We start from the raw sequence: 21,709 nt of genomic DNA, 5'->3' as shown, positions 1-21,709 counted from the left end.
TTAACCAGAAAGATACTCAGTGACCCAACTGCAGGGAAACTCAAGAGGCAGTTGAGGAGGCTGCCGCCGCGCAGGAGGTTAACCCGGTCCAATTAATAACACGCCGTCTTTCTTTCACACTCACCTCTCTCCCCCCGCGCTGGGTGCGGAGCCCCGGCTCGGGCTGGCAGCCGGCAGGTGGACGTGTCCGCAGAGACGGCGCCGCTTTTCAGCTACTTCCGTGGACGTGGGGAGGAAAGTGAGGAGAGGAGCGGCGCGGCGCGCAGGCAGGTTTGAAACGGCGGAGCAGCGCGGCGCTGCACCGGCGGAGGAGAGCCTGGCTGTGACGCTCCTGTGTGGGGGGTTCCGCCGCGCGCGCATCAGCGGCGGAGCGCACGCGGGCGATCATGCTTCAAGTGTCAAGTCCTCAACCACAACCGACGAGGGAGGGGGGACTCATGGATGAGAGATGAGAAAGCAGAGTTCAGAGGGAAGAGAACCGCAGCTTCATCACTTGAACATTTCTGAATATTCTTCAAAACTGAAAAAAAGTCATTCAAAATGTAACAGTTTTTGTGGGCAAAAGAAAAACTTCGAAAGGGTTTTTTTTCAATGAATAATGTGCAGAATGCAACAAATAGATCAAGTATTACGATAAATTGCATTACGATAAATTGAAGAATTCAAAGACAGACAACTTTCATGTTTATTCATAGCTTTATTGTTTACAGAAATAATAAGTAGTAGAAATTGTTTTATAGTTACAGGGGGAAAAGTAGTGATGAAGAAAATTTTAAGTTGTGAATGGAAATTACCAAATATGGCCAAATAAGTAGATGAGTAGCCAATTTTTTTGTTCAAGTCTGTGTTCCTTTCATGAAAGCCAAATAAATGTTCAAATTTAATCTGAAGTATATTGCAATTTATGAAATGTATACCCCCCCCCCCCCCCCCCCCCCCAAGGAATACATAGAAACCAAAACTGTTTCTATATATTCCTTACACAGCACACAGTTGGGATCAATTGTTTTGTTATATCTTGCATGCATTACTCTGCATTGTGACAAAACTGACCAGATTCTCAGTCTTCTTGCTGGTGTTTAACCATTATTGTGCGATCAATACACTGTTTACTCCCCGTGTATGGGTCAAAACTACCCACCCTACCAAAACCCAAAAATAAATCAGCTTAACTTAATTTGAAGTAAGAATTGAATAGTATTAGTGTAAGAATATAGGAACACATCTGTGACTGTACAGCCTCTCATAGGCAGCTTAACTTTGAAAACATGCAAACATGTGTGTGTATCTGTGAATGAGAGTTTTTGTGTGGCCTTTGAACTTCTTCTGCTTTTATAATCACTTTTTCTTAAGAAAAAGTCTTAAAGTTTCAAATTAGAAAAGGATAGGTTACGGTCATCTACAGATATTTATAGGAGTGGGTCACTTTATACCGCAGGACAACACAGGGATTTAGCAGCACTAAATGCTGGAGGTCAGGTCCTTTTTCCTGGACCTTTTTGCTTTATTATCAAGAGGTGTTCATTTATTCAGGCTTCAAAATCTCAAGGTGACCTGCAAAAAAGTAAAAGCAAGGATGGTAAAGACATGGAAGAACTGAGGCAGCATTCCAGAGGTATTTGAATTCTTTTATTAATATAAAATCTTTAAATTCTTTAGCTCTGAAATCAATCAGCTTTCAGGTTACCTTTTATTTTCATGTTTGATTCAAAGCATAAGAGTTAGGTAATACGGGTGGTTATAAAGCATTTAACGAAAAAATTGATCAGGTTCAAATACAAATATAAACATATTTGGGCTATAAAGCGAGTGAAGCCCAAATGCTATAACTGAATGTGAAAACATGCTGGACTGAATTAAAAAATAGAAGACTGACAAACTTTGAATGTACAGCATAGCTATGTTATATGTGTAACAAAAGTGAATGCAACATTAAACAATGTAATTTCTAACATGTTCCACATGAGGAAAATAGAGAATCTGCCTGAATTCTACATTCAAAAGAGTTTTGTTCTCTCATCCTTTCCTTTCATTTACAGGAAAAATTATGACTTAAAAGAGGCATCCTGGCCGTAGAAAATGAAAAGATAAAAAACTTAACGTGTCGACTCCTTTGCTTGAACTCACAATCTCACATCTGACTTCCCCAATTTCTCACTCTGAACAATAACGTTTTCACCAATCCATCTAATCTCCAAATGAATTTAGGAGTCATGCAGCAGACAGAGCAGAAATGTGCTGCTGACACTGTCAACACGCCCAATGTGTCACACCCAGCGCTCGTGTCAGCCTTTGCTCATTGTACTGATATTTTGGAGGGCACGAACTTGAAACCCAATGTCCTTCTGAACAGGTGAATGTCATCCAATGGTTGGCTCCACCCCCTAAAACCAGCTGCTGTAACCAGATTAACGGATCTAAAAAAAGGCAAAACAAGTGTTTTTTTGTTTTATTTTACGTTTTTAAACAGCATCTGAGCAGGTGACTCAGCTACAGTTCATTTAGATTTGAATTTGTCACATTTGAACTCATTTATTTAAATGTAAGAAATACATACTCAAGTAAACAGTGTAAGGAATTGGATCAAAACGAAAACTTCTAAAAATCGGGGGGGGGGGGGGGGGGGGGGGGGGGCTATGGTTAGTTCTTCTAGCAGTGTTTAGGTATGGGGGTGGAGTCCAAAGAGACGTGTTGTCACAAAGCTGTTGGAGATTTGGAATAATGGCTTGTGTGTCCAGGGAAACTCAATCCCACATTGCTCCTGAGAGCAGACTCCCTAATAAGTCAGTTCAGACAGAAATGTGCAGAGTAAGCAACAGAGGTAAAATTAAAACTGCAAAGTAAATTATTCCATTATTAAACACCAACATTACATACAGAAAATATTCTATTTTTTCACAAATCTTTTTTTGTAGCTAAATCGGAAACTTGAGGAAGATGGACTTGATTTATTTAATCCAAAGCTGTAAAAAATGTTCATCTAGGGACTGATCCATGTAATCCATTTATGTTTATGAAGCTAAGATCACAGAGAGCATCTTTCTGAACATTTCCTTATATTATAAAATAAGCTATTTGAAGCTTGTCATCACCAAGAGCTGTTGTGTAAATAAAACTACAAGAAATAAAAAAAAATACTCACACAAATGTCATTTTCTTTTGTTTTGAAATTTTCTTTTATTTTTTTTTTGCATATTTACAGGTTTGAAAGCTAACTGATGTTTTGATTGAATGACCTTATTATAGATGCAGGTTAACATAAATGCAGGAAAATTGTGGATCATTCATTAAAATGCAGGTGTATTTACAATGTTTCTCTGTTTATTTGGACAGACTATGAATAATAAGGACAGTAAGTGAATATCACTTCTAACTAAAGAGTTTAAAACACAAGACCTTTCCATGTTGTCAGCACACACTAGCATCACGTGGTTATGTTTTCTTCAGACATGAACTTATAATAATAATTTATTTGCACGGCAAAATGCGAAAAAAAGCAGCTTAAAGTGCTTTAGCAAAGACAAAGGTATGTACATAAAAACAGGAATTCACAGAAATCTAACACTTGACGGAGACGAGGAAATAAAATATATACAAGCCTTTAATTAAACTTTAAAAAAAATGGGTGGAGCTTTTCCTGCAAGACGAGCTTCTACCTTTGCTGCGAATCTTGCAGCTCGTCGCCCGCCGTCACCTGCCTGCTGATGCTGCTGTGAACAAAGTCTTTAAGGCCGTCAAACCCCTGATTGAAAAGATACTCCAGGTACCAGCTCCAGGGCTTGGACTGCTGCAACACGCAGACAGAAAAAAAGCACAGCTCTGTCAGAGACCTCGGAGAGGACTGCATGTACTCATCTGTGAAATAGGACGGATGTACTTGAACTGAAAGCTTTTCTCAACACGAACACAACTCCAAATACCTTTATGGAATTGACGTCCACATCCTTCTTGCCCGGCCAGCACTGATAGAGACAGAACATGAATATTCATTGTTAAAAACCCCGGCTAAGTCTTCTAAGATTACTGCTAAAAGCTGCAGGCGGTCTGAACCAAAAAAGAAAAAGTTGTGTGTATAATTAAACATGATGAAAACCACATCTCCTGAAGTGGCCATTAATAATAAAATATATTTCTGTATTAATGTATCATCCATGAAAGGTCCATTAATACTGATTTGTCGAGCCTGTAGGTGTATGAAGCAGACTGCAGACAACAGCTGCATGTGCGCATGCATGCACAGAGCAGACTGTTTATGCAAAACACACATATTTCACCTTCTGGTGAAAGTCCACGGCGTAGCCCGTGAAGGCCGGGTGGTGGATGAAGTCGAACCGTGTCCAGTACTGAGGAACGTTGCTCTTGTGAAGCAGCTCTTCCCTCACGTGCATGTCCGTGTTTGCATGAAACATCCTGCAGTTCCACAGGCAGTTGACCATGAAGACCAGGTAGTGGTTGAACTGGCGGAAAGTGTGGCGGCTGATGTGAAAGGCCTGCTGGGGCTGGGAATCAGAATAAACAAATTACTGTTTGAGTTCAATTTTCATGGCGTCTTCTTTTGTTAAATTTAAATAACTGCCTGTTCCCTATTATGCTAGGTACGCAACTGGCATGTAAGAATGTGCTAATTGGAAGAGGCATGGTGAGAAATGTTGAAGCGGTGCAAATCAGGTGAATCTGGCTTCAGGACTTTTCTTTCACAGCTCTATACTGATATGACATTTCTCCTCCATGATCAGTTTTCCAACATGAATTAAAAGGGGACGCCCTCCATACATCCATAGCAGATCAGAGTCCCTGATTGGTCAAAGTTTGACCGGGTTTAAGTTTGTATGCACGTTCAATGGCAGCGCGTTTTGTGCGAAGAGCCCGAAAAACAAAGCGACACGTGAATGCGAGAGTGTTGGACGCAGAACCCTGATGTGCACGTTTGCAGACTTTTCAGTGGAATGAGCCTGGTGTGAACGTAGCACAATGTAAAAGGGTCCAACTTCTTGGTCTAGCCCAAATCTCCATTTTCAGCCCGCCTGGGGTTAGATGACTTTGTAGTTGGCATGGCAACCACAGAGCTGAAAGGTTAGGCTTAGTGCAAACCAATAGGTCATGTGACTGCAGTTTGTCCACTTTTTAACAGCTCATTCCTCACTTTTCTCCAACAGCTTTCATTTCAAAAAGCTCCTGATATCAAAGCTAGACTACCACATTTAAGCCAAGTTCAAGAACCTGCACACCTGATCATTTTCTCACACACGCACACTCATTAGTCCTTACCTCCGTCTGTTTTTCCTGACTCTTGGCGGATGTCAGGTTCAGTTTGTACCTGTCAAGTGAGAAAGAAAAAAGTCGTCTGATCAGCTTTAGCTTCTAAAGAGCCTTTTTCTACATGTCAAGAAAATTGAACCTAATTCCAATCCAATTTCCTTCTGTCATGGTAATTCTTTACACTTAGCGTTGGTTGAATTATTTCAGAAGCCTGGAGTTTGTCAATTAATAACCAATATAAAAGGATTTGTCTTCTTATAGCTCAGAATTGTGTGTGATGTTTACACTTTACAATAAAAAAAGAGAGTGTAAAGTTTTTAGCTTCTTTGCTTCTAATAATCATAATTTACACATTAATATGCAAAAGCAAAGACTCACTCTGATTCTAGGTTCTGTTCTTTCATCAAATATGAATAAGGATATGACACAGCGCTGCAAAAAGATGGATCAAAACAAGCTCCAGGGGTGAGGAAGACCACCCACCTGTGCATGATATACGCCAGTCTGTCCACGCTTACGGGGTCAGTGGCCAACAGGGCGGGGTAGAAAACTCCAGGAGGGGGCATCACCACCAGGGGAAGGCCAAACTTCAGAAAGGTGTCGCACACCTTGATGAGAGGAGATTAAAGAATGCAAAACTAAGTCTGTACTTCCATTTAACCCTAACCTTTAATCTCAATTAACATTTCTTTTTTTCTTTTTATAATGAAAAAAAAACAACACAATCACCTTTATACACATGAGTTTTAGCTTTTATCTCATAAATTGCCTGAATTTGCCATCATATAAATATCAAAAGCTCGTCTTGGTGATTCCTGTAAATATGTGTGCAAATGACAACAGAAGACATTATAGGTAAATAATACGACTGGTATTAGAACCTCCTTCTGCTTTTGTTTGCCTGATTTTAACTAAGCAGGAAAAACCAGGATGATGAAAAATAGAAATAAATGCCTTTTTTTTAGACTTATGAAAAGGTAAAAACGTAATCAGAATAATAAATTGTTAATTTTGACATAAAAATGTTTGTTACATCCCTTTTTCAATAATAAAAATAACAAGCGCAGTCACACATTTTCTAGATTTGGAAAAAGAAAAATAATCTGACTTAACACTCAGAGTTGGCTTAATCACAAAAAAAACTACACTCAAGTAGGAATATTGTTACTCCATAATATTAATACATCAAGTAAAGATAAATCCAAATAATTACTCAAATAAGAGTTACAAAATTACTTGTCAATTTCCAAAGTGCTTCAAATAGTGGTAGATAACTGGTTATTGTCTAAAATTTTCAAAAGAAAAACAGAATTTCTTTAAAAATTCCTCCTTTTCTGAATAAAATATTAATTAAGCTGGAGGTGTCTCTGCGTTCTGTCTTTTTACACAACAATAAAGCTTTCATTGATTGAATAAGTGGTACAAAAAAGCAGCAAATATTAATAATCCCATTATCAATATCACAGTATGGCACAGGAAAAAACGGCGTTTAGGAGTACAATGTAATGGTTCCTCAAGAAGAAGTAACTGAGTAAATGTAGCTTTTTAAGCTTACTTACAGTCTCATAGAAGTCCAGGATGAAGCTGAGGAGCAGAGTGTTGCAGCCCTCCAGCTGAAGGCCCAAAGACGCCAGACGGCCCACAAAGTGAACCAGCTCCATCACTGAATCTTTAAACCCAGACAGAGTGATGTTTCTGCAGCAGAGAGAAAGCTGAAAGTCACACACACACACAAGCTCCCAGGATCGATGCAAAAGGAAACACAAAGCTGGAAAATCAACAGCTACAGCAGTCACTTTGATTGTTTAAATGTAAAAAGCCAGCAACTGAATCAAAATGATCCATGATCAATCTGTTTTGTTCCCCCAGCCAGATATCAGACGTATACTCTGATATGACAGCGAATGATATGGATCTACTCTCCTGTTGTGCGTAAAACCAACCACAAGGATTTCCAGAGCATTAAAAAAACCAAACGGGAGCCTCTGGCTTTTTTTTTTTCAGGTCAAAAATCAAGAGAATGTGGACCGCACATGGAGGTGTGGCTGTTGAGGCTGATGTCCAGGTCGTCCTCCAGAGCGTACACAGAGTGCCAGGTCAGCCACTTTAGCAGCATGTTGTTTAAGCACTCCATCAGGCCGCACTGCAGGAACACACACAGGAAAGTGATCAGACACGCACAGCGCCAACGCTGCCAGGGCTTGGGAAATGTACAGCAAACGCCACTGCATGTTTTCTGTTGACTTTCAGGAGCAGCTGCAGGAGTGCTGCCCCTGCTGTGCCTACAGACCTTGAAAAACATTGAGGATGTGAAGAAGAGCTGCGTGAGGGGCTCGAACAGCAGCCGTCCGATTTCTACAACGACAGATGGAAAAAAGCGTTCTGAGCACAATCACATCAAAGGCTCCGCGAGAACACAGCAGTGGCAGTTATCAAACCAGATAACAGGGTCGAGCAAAACAGCAGAAGCATCTAAAAGCCGAATATAAGAAGAACCCACGTGTGCTGGGGATGACCGGGATGTTGCTCAAAAGGCCGAGGATCTGCGGACGGAGCAGAGAGCCGTCCCAGACGTTGAGGAACTTGTAAAGGAAAGCGTCAGAGCTGGAAAATCCCTCCTGGAAGACAAAGTGGGATAAATTACCTCAAACAAACCGTGATTTGTGGCTTTTTGTTCCCAGCAGATGTCAGCCAAAGCCAACCATCTGATTTAGTGAATATCACCACACTTTAGTCCACACTGTGTGCTTTTGTTCGATTTGTTTTCTTCCTGTCATGCCGGCTTCACTCAACTCGTCAAGCGAAACTAAAGAAGTCACGAGTTACATCAACAATCTCCTCTTTTTTTCGCCTCCTAAAAGTTTCCACAAACCTCAAAGTTCGCTGTTGAAAGTAGGATAAACACAAGAGATCATGACTATGTAGAAGGCACAGAGCCTTACCTGGAGGAAATGCTGCGCAGACAGCAAATTGTTCAAAAACTGGAGAGCTTCTTCTGAAGTCTGCCTGCAAAAGAGAAATTCTGAACAGAAACAGAGGGGGGGGAATTAGGTTTTTGGTGAGACATATGTCAGAAATCTGCAAGGGGTCTCAGAGAAATGCAATAAGATCTAACCCACATCCAGGTTTGAACCCCCCCCTTTACCTTCATGGAGAGCACAGCCCAGCCAGAAATTGAGGCGCAAGAGCGCAGACTCCTCCTGCACACAGTCGAGATACTGCAGAGCCAGACTAGAACCCAACAAGGAGCCCATCTGAGCGGGCAGCTGGTGGAGATAAAACCACAGACAAAGAAGAAGCTCATTTGATTGTGGATGACAACAACAGCAAGCAAAACGAAAGCTTTAATAAGGACATTTTAAATCACACACAATCTCAAAGATCACAACAAAACCAATTTTTGGGTGATCACCTCAAATACCTACACCAGAATAAGAACCAGCAGATGCTCATGTCATCATCATTGTGTGAGCAATGAGCCGTTTGCAGAGCGATTCTCCAGCTTTTCCTAATCATCATAAAGGCAGCCTAAGAAATGTTACTCCAGAACAAAAACATTTTATGTGGTTTTTCTGTCAGGCTCCTCTGAATCAGGAATTTTTCATTCCTGATTCATTTCATTCCATAGTAGGACAGATAGGAAAAGTGAGTGGAAGAGTATAGAACAGCCATCTCAACACAGTCAGTGAAGCGTTTCTTCTTTGATAATCAGGGTGCAGGTCCATATCAATAACCTGGAAAGACAGTTTTCCCGTTTTCTGACCAATGCCAAACAGCAGTTTGAGACAGATTTGTCTTATGAAGGTCTCTGCGTTCTGGGTGGCATCGTGGGCTTAGAATAGGCTGGATTTATGATGCATGGAAGCTGCTCAAAGTGATTTAATAGGGTCAATGAATCTGCAAAGAGACATTGATGCAAAAACCTCCTGAAAGGATCATTTTGTTTGCAGCTTTGTCCTGTGAAGCAGTGAGATGCATCACCTGTCAGTGATTCAGCCTCATAAACATCCCTACTAGACTCCTTTTTGTCCTAAAGCACCCAGATAACAGTGACACACTGCCCCCTTGTGGTTGTAAAATCACATCACAACTGAAGCTATTTTCAAAAACTTGGATTTTTCCTGTTTTACTTTAATCGATTCATGAGTTAAATGATTTGAATTACAGCCTGACTAAGTACTGCTGTTGTTAAGGAGTTTATCCAGCAGACAAAATACCATCCTCTAGATTTGGAAAAAAAAAGTCTCTTTTCTTTGGAAAGTTTTTAACTTTTTACTTTGGGCGTTTTGGCATCATTTGATTCATTCTTAATTTGCATTTTCTTCAGCAACTTGTGCTATAAAGAAATCACCTGAAAACAAAGAAAACCTTTTTGGCTTATAATGACGAACGCTGGTTCTTAAAGATAAAAGTTTTGAATTGTGAAATGAGTTCTTTTTGTGACAAAAATGCTTTTCTGTGTCAATAAATGTTGTTTTTTTTGCGTAGATACCGCATGTGTCTCCATTAAACTTCAGACCCCAGCTTGACTTGACGCCATATGAATTACCTCAATTCGATGCATATCTTTCAACATCTGAGCAAAGGAGGACAGATGCACGAGGGGAACCATCTTTCTTCTAGATGTCTGCTCAGACTGGGGCTCCTTGTTGAGGACAGAACTTAGAGCAGGCAGATCCAGGTGGCAGTGTTTCTATGAAAACAAAGCAAAATATCCATTTTTAAAAGGGTAATGCCAATAAGTACTAATACTGTACCAATGTTTCATTTAAGCTGAAATTCACAGGTGGCCTCCCCCAGAGAAACTTTAACTGATTAGAAACCAAAAATGATTTCTCACTTAACTTCAATGTTTAGAGGATTGTTTGGAAGATACCCCTTCATTATAGACTGTGTTTGTGTGGGAATGAGCACTGACATCAAAATAGAACTTCCCTAAGAATCAAATTATAAATGAAACTGTCCCCGGTACTGGTCCATTGCCCGGGGACCAGGGCTTCACGGTACGTTGGATGAGAGCATCACAGATGGAAAAACCCAAGCAGAAAGAGTAAACTCTGTGAGGAGGATCCTCTAACATACCCTTTTTCTTGAGATGCTCTTCTCTTTAATGGTGAAAGCTGCACTGATGCTGGATGAAACCTGCTGACCATTACTCTTCTGCACAGCCGCAAGTGCAGATTTCCAGGGGGAAATGTAGTTTTTAAAGCCGCTCTGTGGGGAAAAAACGTTGTCACTTTCATCACCATTTCACAGATGCTGCTGCTCACTGGCTTATAAAATGGCATGAATGTTACAAAGTGTGTACAAACCCGAATCCTTGATGGGATGGAGAGCGTCACAAGTTCAGGGCAAAACACTTTGTAAAGTGAAAGCAAGTGCATGAGAAAAGGCTGCCGTCCCTGATAAACAGAACAAAAAAGACGTTTTGATAATATAATATGTATTACAGAGCCTATTTAGATACAGGAGCTGTGTTCATTATTTCACTTCAACAAGAAATCTGAAGTCATCCTGACTGGAAGTCTGTCAGATTCCAGTCAGGATGTCAAATAGAGATTATAGTGGTCATGAAAATTCATGAATTTATATTTTATGGCAGGATCAACTTTAATAACAGAAAAAGAGAATAAATACACTGAAATATTTCTTCCTGGTGTAACTCCCATCCCTCTATACTCACTGCTCTGGATTGAGTTTGATTTGAAATGACATTCTGCCTGACTGACAGCAGCTGTCCTCATGAACGTTAAAGACCTGGATGAAGAGCTGCTGGTTCCTTAGCGGCTCAATGGCAGGAACAGTCAGGATGTTACATTGGTATTATTTAAACCACATGTATTGTTTTAGCTCCATTATTTTTGGGTATTTTTTGTTTTTATATATTTATTTTATATATATATTTTGTATATTGTTTTTTTTTTTCTTGGTTTATGTTTTGAATTCAATCGAACCTTTTTGGAAAAATACTCTGCAGAAATGCTAGAAAATGATAAATAAAATATGAATAAAGATTATTAAAGCTCATTAAAGTTCCTTGGGGATAAACTGACAATTTTTCTGATTTCAAACAGTCAACATTTCCCAGAAAGTCCAGTTTTTGCTTATAGCACAGTCCACCTTAAGTAGAATTAACATCACATTTACCAGTTTCGACTGGAGCTCCAGCAGCTTCCTGACTCTATAAAGATGAACTGAAATAAAGAATATACTGTTAAGGATGGTTGGGAAAAAGGGGACTAAAGCAGGCTGTAGTAAAAAAGTAGAAATAGATGTAAAGGTAAGACATGCATCCCTGTTCTATGCATAAATAGATGGTTTACCATTTTCCTTTCTGGTCAGAAGGTAGAGCAGGTGACAGATGTACGGACACTGCAGATGAGAGTGAGTACAGTTTAGGCCTGCACAATATACCGCAAATTTATCGTTATCGCGACATTAAGCTGTGCAAAATGCATACCACAAAAGACGGCGAAAATCGCAATAAATGGTTACCTTAAATGTGCTAAAACAATCTCATGGCAGCTTGAAATATTGAACAAATGAAATAAATCCCTTTATGCATTTAACCAATCGGAAGGACCCGTTTACGTTGTTGATCAATCAGATGAACCCTTTTATGTTTGATGTTTGCCTCCTACGTTGACGAGGGTCATTTGGAGTATAATTTTTAAACTGTTGCAGTGAAATGGAAATGATGTTTTTGGTTGTTTTGCTGTTTGTTTACATACCGTGAATTATATCGTTATCGCAATATTAATCACCAATATCGCATATCGCGAGTTTTCCTCATATCGTGCAGCCCTAGTACAGTTCATTAGGTCACACCTTATCCAGAACGTCAGCAGAAGTTCAATGCAAGCGCTAAGAGAGAAGAATCAGCTCAATTTTGATGTGGACGAAGAATATGGACATTTTAAATATGACAGTTTCACAACAAAGATTATTACATCAATTAGATCAGCAAAGAACTTTTATGCTGCTTGTATTTATCCAGGTCAGATTCAGACATGAATCACTACTGCAGGGTTTAACAGAATTCATTCATTCATTCATCTTAATAACCGTTTATTCCCTTTCGGGGTCACGGGGTTGCCGGAGCCTATCCCGGCCACTTGGGCGTAGGCAAGGGATGCCCTGGACTGGTCACCAGTCTGTCGCAGGGTGGAATATCCTCAATCACACATCCATTCACTCTCACACCTATGGACAATTTAGAGTTGCCAATCAACCTATGTAGCATGTTTTTGGACGGTGGGAGGAAGCCGGAGATCCCGGAGAAAACCCACGCATGCACGGGGAGAACATGCAAACTCCACACAGAAAGGTCCCCCATTGATGTTGTGTTTTTCATGTCCCCCAGTCGGGACTTGAACCGGGGGCCTTCTTGCTGTGAGGCAGGAGCGCTAACCACTTCGCCACCGTGCAGCCCGGGTTTAACAGAATCAGATCATCAAATCAATCATCGCTTAGAAAATGTTCTTTTAATTTATCCGATCCATAAAACAAATAGTTTAAACAAATGTATTGTATTTTTTCTTTTCTTTTTAAACAGTGTTCATGTGAATTTTTAAATGAAAAAAAATTCCTAATTTTCCCAACAAAAGTTCTAATTTTGTTTGAATCACTATGAATGTGAAATTAAGAGCTCCTTAACCAAAACATAATTGGCATTAGAATAGATCAAATATATGAGGACTGAATGAGGGTAAATCATAAATTAAATGAATTCCGGAAATAATGCATTGTGGGTAGATTCAGTAGTTTATCACAGATACTCAGACTTACTAAACCCTTTTTGACATTTTTTAACTTTAGAAAAAATATTTCCCACATAAACTTAAGGGTGGAACCACTCCATTTACGTCTATCATCAAAGTATCTACAGAAACTAAGAAACTTTACAATTACCAGAAAAATCAGAGATTTTAAATTCATTTTTAAAAATGTGGTTCAAACAAACAGAACATGAAAACCTTAAACAGACCTTTCAGCCAACACTGTCACAAGGAAAACAGATTTTAATTGATGGATGGATGACCTCAATGTGCTACTCCATGTTTTATCATGGCTTCATGTTCCTACTAAGACATCAAAATAGAATGATTGCAGAATCAGAGGAATTGTTTATTTTCTAGTCTTAATCTTAGAAATCTAATAATCTAACAAATTATTGCATTTTTGAGCTTTGGGTTTAAAAATTAATGATAAATGGATTCATAAATTCTAAGTAAAGGTTTATTTTGAAAAAATACTGACAAACTCAAAACAGAATTCCATTCACTTCACCGTCATTTAAATAAATATTTGCCATTTTGATCATATCTGAGATGTTCATGATTTCCATAAAAGAACAGAACAAAAAAATCTTTCAAATAACAAGAATAAACAAAGAAATTAAATGGTAGAAAAAGAAGTGGACATTGGAGATTAACATGATCTCAGAGTAAAAGGACAAAAAGTAAAATATAATACTTCAGGTCTCCTGTTGATTAATATTTTCATTGTAGTGTTACCCCATTTAGACTGGACGGGAAATCTTCCTCATAATTTGGTTTGATAAGAGATAAATAGGATTACATTTTAAAAAAAGTGAAACACTGACATACTTTCCTGAACAATTCAGACAAAAGAATGAACGATAATAGCAATACAGGAAAGCAAATAGTATCTTATCTAAGCCGCAACTTCCACAAAATGACACAATGATGAAAAGATAAAAATAACCATACACTGTAGTAAATATTTACAAATTTGAATATGAACTGCACTTTTTAAAATGTGTTGTACTACCTAATGAATATGGACATATTTTTAGGTTTTATTCATTGATTGATGTAGTTTAGAATAATTTATTTAATAAACATAGAAAATTAAATGAACAAATGTTATGTACAAAACCAGAGAAAGGATGAGCTTCATACCAGATTCTCCTCTGTGATGAAGCTGAAGATGAAGCCATAAATGGCTCGAAGTTGATCTTTTGCATCGATCAGATCGAACACGGTCAACACCCACTTGATGAATAGAACCTAAAAGATAAACAAAGAGATACAATTTTTAAAAAAGACATCACATTTGGGAAGAATAGCCACTCCATCAGAGGCTTTCTTTTTTTTTTGGTAAGACGGGGCAAACTTCCAAAATCTGAAATCTAATACTTTTCTTCAAACTATGCTGCAGCAAACAATAAATGACTCAACTAAATTTAGGATTGATTCTCACTCACCTGAGTACTGATGGGGATTTTGCTGACATTGAGCCAAACCACGGCTCGAACAACAGCCTGCTGTGCCACCACGCTGGCGGGAATCAGACACTTGAGCACCCGCACACATGGACTGGTCCCTGCACCGCAGACCAGAATCGTGGGTAAAAAAAAAAGCAGAGGCCGACACTTGACACGTGAATGGGTGCTTTCTGCAGGAATGTGGGACATCAGTGTTTGCATTTCACTCTAATGTAGCAGCGTCTCACACCGTATGACACAAAAACATCGACACAAACCTGAGAAAGCTTGACTTTAAAGCCGTCTGGGGTTTTATTAGCAGTCTGGTTGTTGCTAAAGAACTTGACGGCAAAAATCTGACCGTCACGTGATGCGGCTAACACTTAGAAAAGCCTTTTTGTGCTAAAACAATCCCCAGATGAGCGAGCGAGCGTCTTACCTAGGCCTGCACAATATACCGCAAATTTATCGTTATCGCGACATTAAGCTGTGCAATAAGCATACCACAAAAGACGGCGAAAATCGCAATAAATGGTTACCTTAAATGTGCTAAAACAATCTCATGGCAGCTTGAAATATTGAACAAATGAAATAAATCCCTTTATGCATTTAACCAATCGGAAGGACCCGTTTACGTTGTTGATCAATCAGATGAGCCCTTTTATGTTTGATGTTTGCCTCCTACGTTGACGAGGGTCATTTGGAGTATAATTTTTAAACTGTTGCAGTGAAATGGAAATGATGTTTTTGGTTGTTTTGCTGTTTGTTTATATACCGCGAATTATATCGTTACCGCAATATTAATCACCAATATCGCATATCGCGAGTTTTCCTCATATCGTGCAGCCATAGTCTTACCCATGCGGAGGCTCATGGCAAACTCCAGCAGGACAGAAATGGCCTCCGGGGACAGTCCCTTGCTAAAGGCCACTTTCTCCACCACCGCCAGGTTCCTGTCCAGCTCATCATTCCCAGCTACAGGAGTGCCTGCTTCCACTGTAGGAGAGCAGAGATGACACCACATCAGCTCAAAAGATACACAGGTTGGAGTCTGACTGACATGATGTGACAATATCAATACTACGGACTCCTAAAAAAAGACTGGCAAAGTTATTCAGTCTTTACTTTTTGTTTTTTTTTTTACATTTACCAAAACATTTTGAGAAGTCGGGTGTTTGATATTGTTGAGGGGAAGTCTACATAAGCGCTGAAACAAAGAGCTCATTTTGACTGTGACTGGGTTCTGAGTGTTTTTCTACATGTTAGTAGATTTGTCCCAAAGGAACAAACCCATCAAATTTACAGCAACCTCAGGAGTAAAAGAACTGTTGCTCTTTTTTGATCGTGGACATCAGAATAAAAGCTTAAAGTGAACTGACGGGGCAATATGTTGCTGCTACAATGACTGAGCATAACTTTTGTCTTTCCAGAAATAAAAAACCCTCACGGTCACATCACATGGAAAGATTAAGCTTTTCTGGATTATTTAGGTGTTAACTCATTTAAATGTATTTGGGAATTGAAAGCAAAAAAAAGTCCTTAAAGCATTTTAAAAACTCTACAGCAACTATGGTTAAGTAACTAACCATTCAATTTTAGTAAAATAAAAGACATTTCTAGGCTTCAAATCAAACCAAATTTGCTTGTTAAAAAATATATTTAAACAACAAAATGAAAGAAAAAAAACTTTTCAATTATTCCTTTTAAAAAGGTAGATTTTCCAGTTACTTTTCATCATATATTTAGACAGTTGCTATCTGTGAAGAAAAATCCATTCCAATTTTCTACACGTAGAAAATCTTTGTTAAAGAAACATCAACCCCTCTTTAAACCTAAAAAAAGAAAAATAATTATGCCACAAACAAGGTGGGGTTCAGTCTCTTGACATATGGGCGGGAATTGAACCTGCAATTGAACCGCCTGGAGGACATATGTGGGGCTTGAACCCACTTAAGACTGATGAACCCACTTGGATAAGTTCTAAGAAACAACACAAGACCTACTCTTTTGATCTAATGAAAAAGTTGTCCCATTGGTAAGTATGATCATGCCTTTTTTAATCAAAATTTAGAAAACTTGTGTCGTTTTCTAGGACATAGTTTCTGCAGAGCGGCAGTAGTTCATTACAAAATTTGCTCCTCAGTTTGTGGTCAGGGCTGTTGGCAGAGCAAGCCTGTCCCGACTTCCCGTCACCTCTCTCCCGCTAGCTTACAGCCCCTTCCAACCCCAAGCTAACATCAGCGGTGCAGCAAAATGGTGAGCAATATAGGGAGTATCCAGCCGTACCGCTGTGAGCCAGATCCCAGCTCAGACGAGGAAAAAACAGACGTACATGGATCTAGTCTTTGATCGTTTGTCTGCTCCTGACTGACAATGATTTGAGTGAAGACATACTCAAAAATACTATTTATTGTCCATAATCAGGACAAGGCCACAATGTTATAAATGCAGTTTTCATCAGGGTGGGTCTTTAAGTCCAGATTGCATAACTCTGTCTGTACGTAGCTCTTTGTTGATGCTCATTTTTAGGCCTATACCTTCCTGAACCAAACTCTTAAATAAAAGCAAGATGCTAAACGCAGTGAGGTCAACTCAAAAGCTGTTTTCAATGCTCGGCCACACTGAACACATTAAAAGCTTTAACCTATAGCGTTACAAGAAGCGCAAATATGAACTTAATGAAATCGTCCACCTGAATTGTTATTTCAAATGGAAAACTCCAAAAAGTTAACTTCATTCAACTTCTCATTTTAGAAGGAAAACAGAGCAAACACATGCTTTCCTGAATGGGGAAGTTGTATTTGTTTTTATTGTACTTAGACTTTTGTTTTAAATGCCTGTTGAACTTTAGCAAAATAAAACAAAAACAACACTGGGCACATTTCTTTATTATGCCTCCTTGTTTGGGCAAAACAGGCTTGTATAAAAAGATTAATCGTTTCAATAAAACTTTACTTGGTAGAAAAAAAAATGGAACCTAACATTAAAAGAATCAAAATGTTGTCTTTTTTTTCTTTAACCACTCCCTTTTACCAATGTATCCTTTTACCAATGTATCCTTTTACGTTTCAAAAGTAAAGGCAAAATAAAAATGAATACTTTAGGATGAGAATCCTCTGAATGTTAATGTCTTTATGCTAACACAGTCAACGACACAGACACGATTCAGTCCGAGGTTGAACTCCATAAACTTGTACATGAATCCCCAACGTCTGTCCAAATACTTGCTTTTATTTTCTTTGCACTTTTAAAGTTGTATTACAGCTAGCAGCAACATGGAAGACCGCTAAGTTGTTTACGTTCGACACTTACCTTCCGAGAAGTACCTCAGGGCCAGAACAAATGAGTCCTCCGCCTCGTTCTTCTTTCTTTCCTTTTCTGCGATTCGCAGACTTCTGTTGTTACTTCGGCTGGGGACAGACTGGTCGCTTGATGAAGATCGATCTGAATCCGATAAACATAGCGTCTCTGCCATTTCTACATTGCTAAAATTAACAAACACCGTGTTTTCACTCCGTCCTAAACCATTCAAACAAAACTCAAATCCGCGCGACCGTTTGCTATGCGCCTGCGCACTGTGGTGTTTCCGGTTAATTCCTTCACGGGACTTGTAGTTCAAAACGCAATACAAACCGCACCCGCCTAAAATGAAAGTGAGTGGAAAAGTAAGCAAAATTTTAATTAACAAATCAAATTAATGTAAAATCAGAAAAACAAACATTAGAGGAGACATTCAACAAAAAGAAAAAGCACAAAACATTTAAGTTTCACTTTAAAAAATAGAGGTTAAATGTCAGAGCTGGAGCATTTCTTTGGTGTTCTTGTGGTGATAAAGCTGTTACCATATAATGTTTTGTCATCCAAAAACAATCACACAAAGCACTTTATTGACTAAGGGAAAGTTTCCATATGAAATCAACCAAACGTCAAAAAGAAAAATGGTTGTTGGAATTAAAATTTTAAATCTTGTTTATTTAGAAATAATGCAAGAAAACAAAAATTTGGTTTACATCAGTTTCTTTATTTCAAGTACACACTTAACAGTATTCTTGAGAGTATTTTCAACTGCAGTAGGAACATTTTTCAAATTATTGTTATTTTAAAAACTGATCATCTGAATTTAAGACTTGAATCGTGATTTAAAGAGTAAAATTAATTTTTCACACAGGCAAAAGACTTGTTTTGGTCTTCTTCTGCTATACAAGCAAGCAGCAGATACTTGAGGGAAATGTCCTCTTCACCAAAATGATTTAACAGTGTTACACTACCTGAAAGGAAAAAGACATTAGAGCTTATTTTTGTCCACAAAAAGTTCAAGTGAAATGAAGAATTTTCAGATCATTGGTTATTTTTTCTCTTCTGTAAAGCACCGTCATTGTAATACTCCTCCAAAACGTGATATAGTTACATATTAGCTGATGTGTAATTGTTACCATTTTCATAGCGCTCCTATTGATTCTTTTAGTTAAACTGTACAAATTAGAACATGCTTAAAATTCAGACACTACAATTAAAAATAAGCTACAAAGATTTATGAAAAACAGCATTCTCAATTCATCAGAAAACTTCAAATCAAACATTTGACACAGTGTAAGAGTGAAATTAATAGGAAGTTGGATCAACATTTAGCAGATCTCCAAGTTTTCACAAGTACGATTGTCCATGGTTATGTAGAGAACATATGGGTCAGCAGTTCTTGGTTTCACAGTAGGTGTGCAGAGGACGGTGAGAGTAATCAGTCAGCCAGTTGGATGGGACAGAGGATGTGCTGAAGGGAGGTACTATAATGTTTCCTTTGAAAATCTGAATTCTTACAATTCAGAGCCCATTGGGTTTCCCTTATTGTTGCTTGAATGGAAGTGGAAGAAGATCTTAAGACTGCTTGACCTTGTTCTTTTCCTGATCATTGATGTGCTGCTCCTCCCTGCTGTCCTCACGCTCTGGCCGGTCGTCACTCTGCCGTGCAATGAGCAGTCGGCAGGTCAGCAGAATCCCAAAGACCAGAGCGTGGGCATACCGCTTAAGGGGGTCCCCTACTAGTTGGTGAAAGAAGAGGACTGCAAGCATGACCAGGAGCAGCAGGAAGTTGGCCACATCCTTGGGTCGACCTGGCACAAGGGTTAGCACGATTCCGCAGCCTACTTCTAGAGAACCAATGATTTTACGGAGCAGCACTGAGCTGATCCCGATCTTTTTCAAACCTGGTAACGCCTTTGCATAGCTCTTGTATGCCCTTTTCTGAAACAAAAAGAAACAGAGAAAATGTCCACATCAAATGAAAGGGACAGATTTGACAGCCCTCAGGGGTCACCCTGCTGAGCTTTTAAGCAGTCTTAAACTTCATGTTTTAAAAAATATCCTTTCAAACAGGGGATCATCATGGCCAAATGTTTTATACTGTATAATATGTACACTACTGCCTCTCATTACTCCCTAACTCCAAACCCCTAAAATACTACATAGTGCACAACTAAATGCTCACAAATGCTCACTTATGTACTAGATATAAGACAATAGGTAAAATAAAACACCACGCATTGTGCAACCTGCACATCAACATGATTTAGTAATTCTATTAAGGATATCCATTGAAACAAGGTAGAGAACTGAATCATTTACACTTGTGAATGGATTTTTTTTTTTTTACAAAATAATAAACAGTTGAATAACAAAAATTACATTTTTGGACAAACAAGCTCACCACTTTTTAAATGGCAAATGTGACGTCACCCGTTTCCTGAAGTAAAATAATTCTAATAAATATGAACATTTTACAATGACCTTTTTTTAATACCCTGTGCTCTGTTAATGAAAATTTTGATGATTTATTTAAAAAAAATCTTAACACTTTTCTTAAGTAAAGAAAAAACAAATAATTCAGACGCAAAGCATTATGGTCCAGTGAGCATCGATGCACAATAGTTTTGCGCAGAGACTTCTGGGAAATTTCTAGGGCACCGGATATTGAAATTGTAGATTCTGACACCCCGAAAAACACCAAACCCCTTATACAGTGTACTAAATAGTGAGTAGTTAGGGAATTCAGACACAACCTTAGTTAGTGTTTCCCATCTACCCATCATGCTCCACGCAGAGAGCTTCAGCATCAGCACCCCTAGGTGCATCCCTCAGAAATTGCTGGAATGCGTCACCATCGCTCTCCAGATGAGAAGGTTTCGCCTTTTTAAACAGATAAATAAAAATTGAACAAATGAAACATGGACGAGGAGCTATCAATTGACGTTCAAACGACACCTTTAATCGAAATGTCTACAATACAATGAAGTTTTCGTTCTATGTTACCTTTGCCGGCTAAAGCCGAGCGAATTTCCGACTAGTTCCCGAATATGTGTCTGTAACGGATGCTGCTAGTCGTTGTGGTTACCGAGTCAAGCTGCATGAGTTCGCTTACTATTTAAAACTAACCTATCGATAAAATCGAAACGACTAAGAAGACAGTCTGGTCCTCTGTTTGTTTTATTATTTAGGTCAGGGTCTCGCATTGTTCCTCCGCTCTGCAGCCAGAACAATGGCCCGAACCTCGACGAGGGCGCCGCGTGCCCGGCCGCCCGGACAGCCGAGGACGCTCACCATCTCACTGTAGGCATCCTTGCTGAGCCTCGGGGTGAGCTTGATGGTGCCCATGAACACGAAGAACAAGCCCAGCGCGAACGACAGGGCCACAATCGTTATGGTCCGTGGCGAGGCCATCTTCTGCCAGCGAGCATGCAGCCAGACGCTTCCCTGCTGAAGCCAATGAATGAGAGCCGGACTGGGAGGCAGAATCAGGGGGATGGGCTTCAGGATCCAGCGCAAAAATGGCGCCGCGGTCCCTGTCTGCTCTGTCTGTGCCGCATCCCAGAGCGGGAGGGCGCCGCAGTTTAGAGACAGAACGAATTATCACGCCTCATTTCTCCAAGAAGGACTTCTTTAAATGATTACTTCATATTGACTTTCAAATTAACCCATTAAAGAAAAACTCAAAAATGTTCATGAAAACAAATAATGTTAAAGGTTTTTACCAATATTTCTAAACTTTTCATTAAAACTCGACTCACCCCAAATTGAAAAGGTTTGTCCTAATAAAAAAATTGTAAAAAAAAAATATTGTTTTTGAAGGTTTGAATTTTAATCTGATATAACAAGAATTTGTAATAATTTTGTTTATTCCCTAATTAAAATAGTTAGGTCGGTTTACATGGTCTGCAGCGTATAGGCGCT

General features: G+C 39.1%; 3 protein-coding genes across 4 annotated transcripts in view; all 3 read right to left on the bottom strand.

Moving 5' to 3' along the window:
• drp2 (dystrophin related protein 2) overlaps window positions 1-393 on the bottom strand; it is a 259,938-nt gene extending 259,545 nt beyond the window's left edge. For both annotated transcript variants that reach the window (XM_023959017.2, XM_023959019.2), the window contains exon 1: window positions 125-393. The gene's annotated coding sequence lies outside the window, so the exon portion shown is untranslated. The remainder of the gene's footprint in view (window positions 1-124) is intronic.
• Window positions 394-3,152: 2,759 nt separating this feature from the next.
• Window positions 3,153-18,084, bottom strand: cenpi (centromere protein I). Its single transcript, XM_011479939.4, has 20 exons — window positions 17,801-18,084; window positions 15,347-15,484; window positions 14,489-14,607; window positions 14,184-14,291; window positions 11,583-11,631; window positions 11,407-11,453; window positions 10,572-10,661; window positions 10,342-10,473; window positions 9,809-9,952; window positions 8,405-8,525; window positions 8,202-8,281; window positions 7,760-7,877; window positions 7,550-7,614; window positions 7,293-7,402; window positions 6,819-6,954; window positions 5,743-5,867; window positions 5,269-5,317; window positions 4,275-4,499; window positions 3,921-3,962; window positions 3,153-3,787 (listed from the first exon to the last, which is right to left on the bottom strand). The coding sequence occupies exons 1-20, from the start codon at window positions 17,961-17,963 to the stop codon at window positions 3,653-3,655; spliced, it is 2,196 nt and encodes a 731-aa protein (XP_011478241.1). The 5' UTR covers window positions 17,964-18,084; the 3' UTR covers window positions 3,153-3,652.
• Window positions 18,085-18,488: 404 nt separating this feature from the next.
• Window positions 18,489-21,348, bottom strand: tmem35 (transmembrane protein 35). Its single transcript, XM_004073104.5, has 2 exons — window positions 21,080-21,348; window positions 18,489-19,726 (listed from the first exon to the last, which is right to left on the bottom strand). Exons 1-2 carry the CDS (start codon window positions 21,197-21,199, stop codon window positions 19,361-19,363), a joined length of 486 nt encoding a protein of 161 aa, XP_004073152.1. The 5' UTR covers window positions 21,200-21,348; the 3' UTR covers window positions 18,489-19,360.
• Window positions 21,349-21,709: the final 361 nt, after the last annotated feature.

Source organism: Oryzias latipes, chromosome 10 (assembly GCF_053564925.1).
Source record: "Oryzias latipes strain Hd-rR chromosome 10, Olatipes_Hd-rR_3.1".
NCBI classification, from domain to species: Eukaryota; Metazoa; Chordata; class Actinopteri; order Beloniformes; family Adrianichthyidae; genus Oryzias; species Oryzias latipes.
The sequence above is the reverse complement of the archived record's forward strand: the minus strand, read 5'-3'. Positions and strand labels throughout refer to the sequence as shown.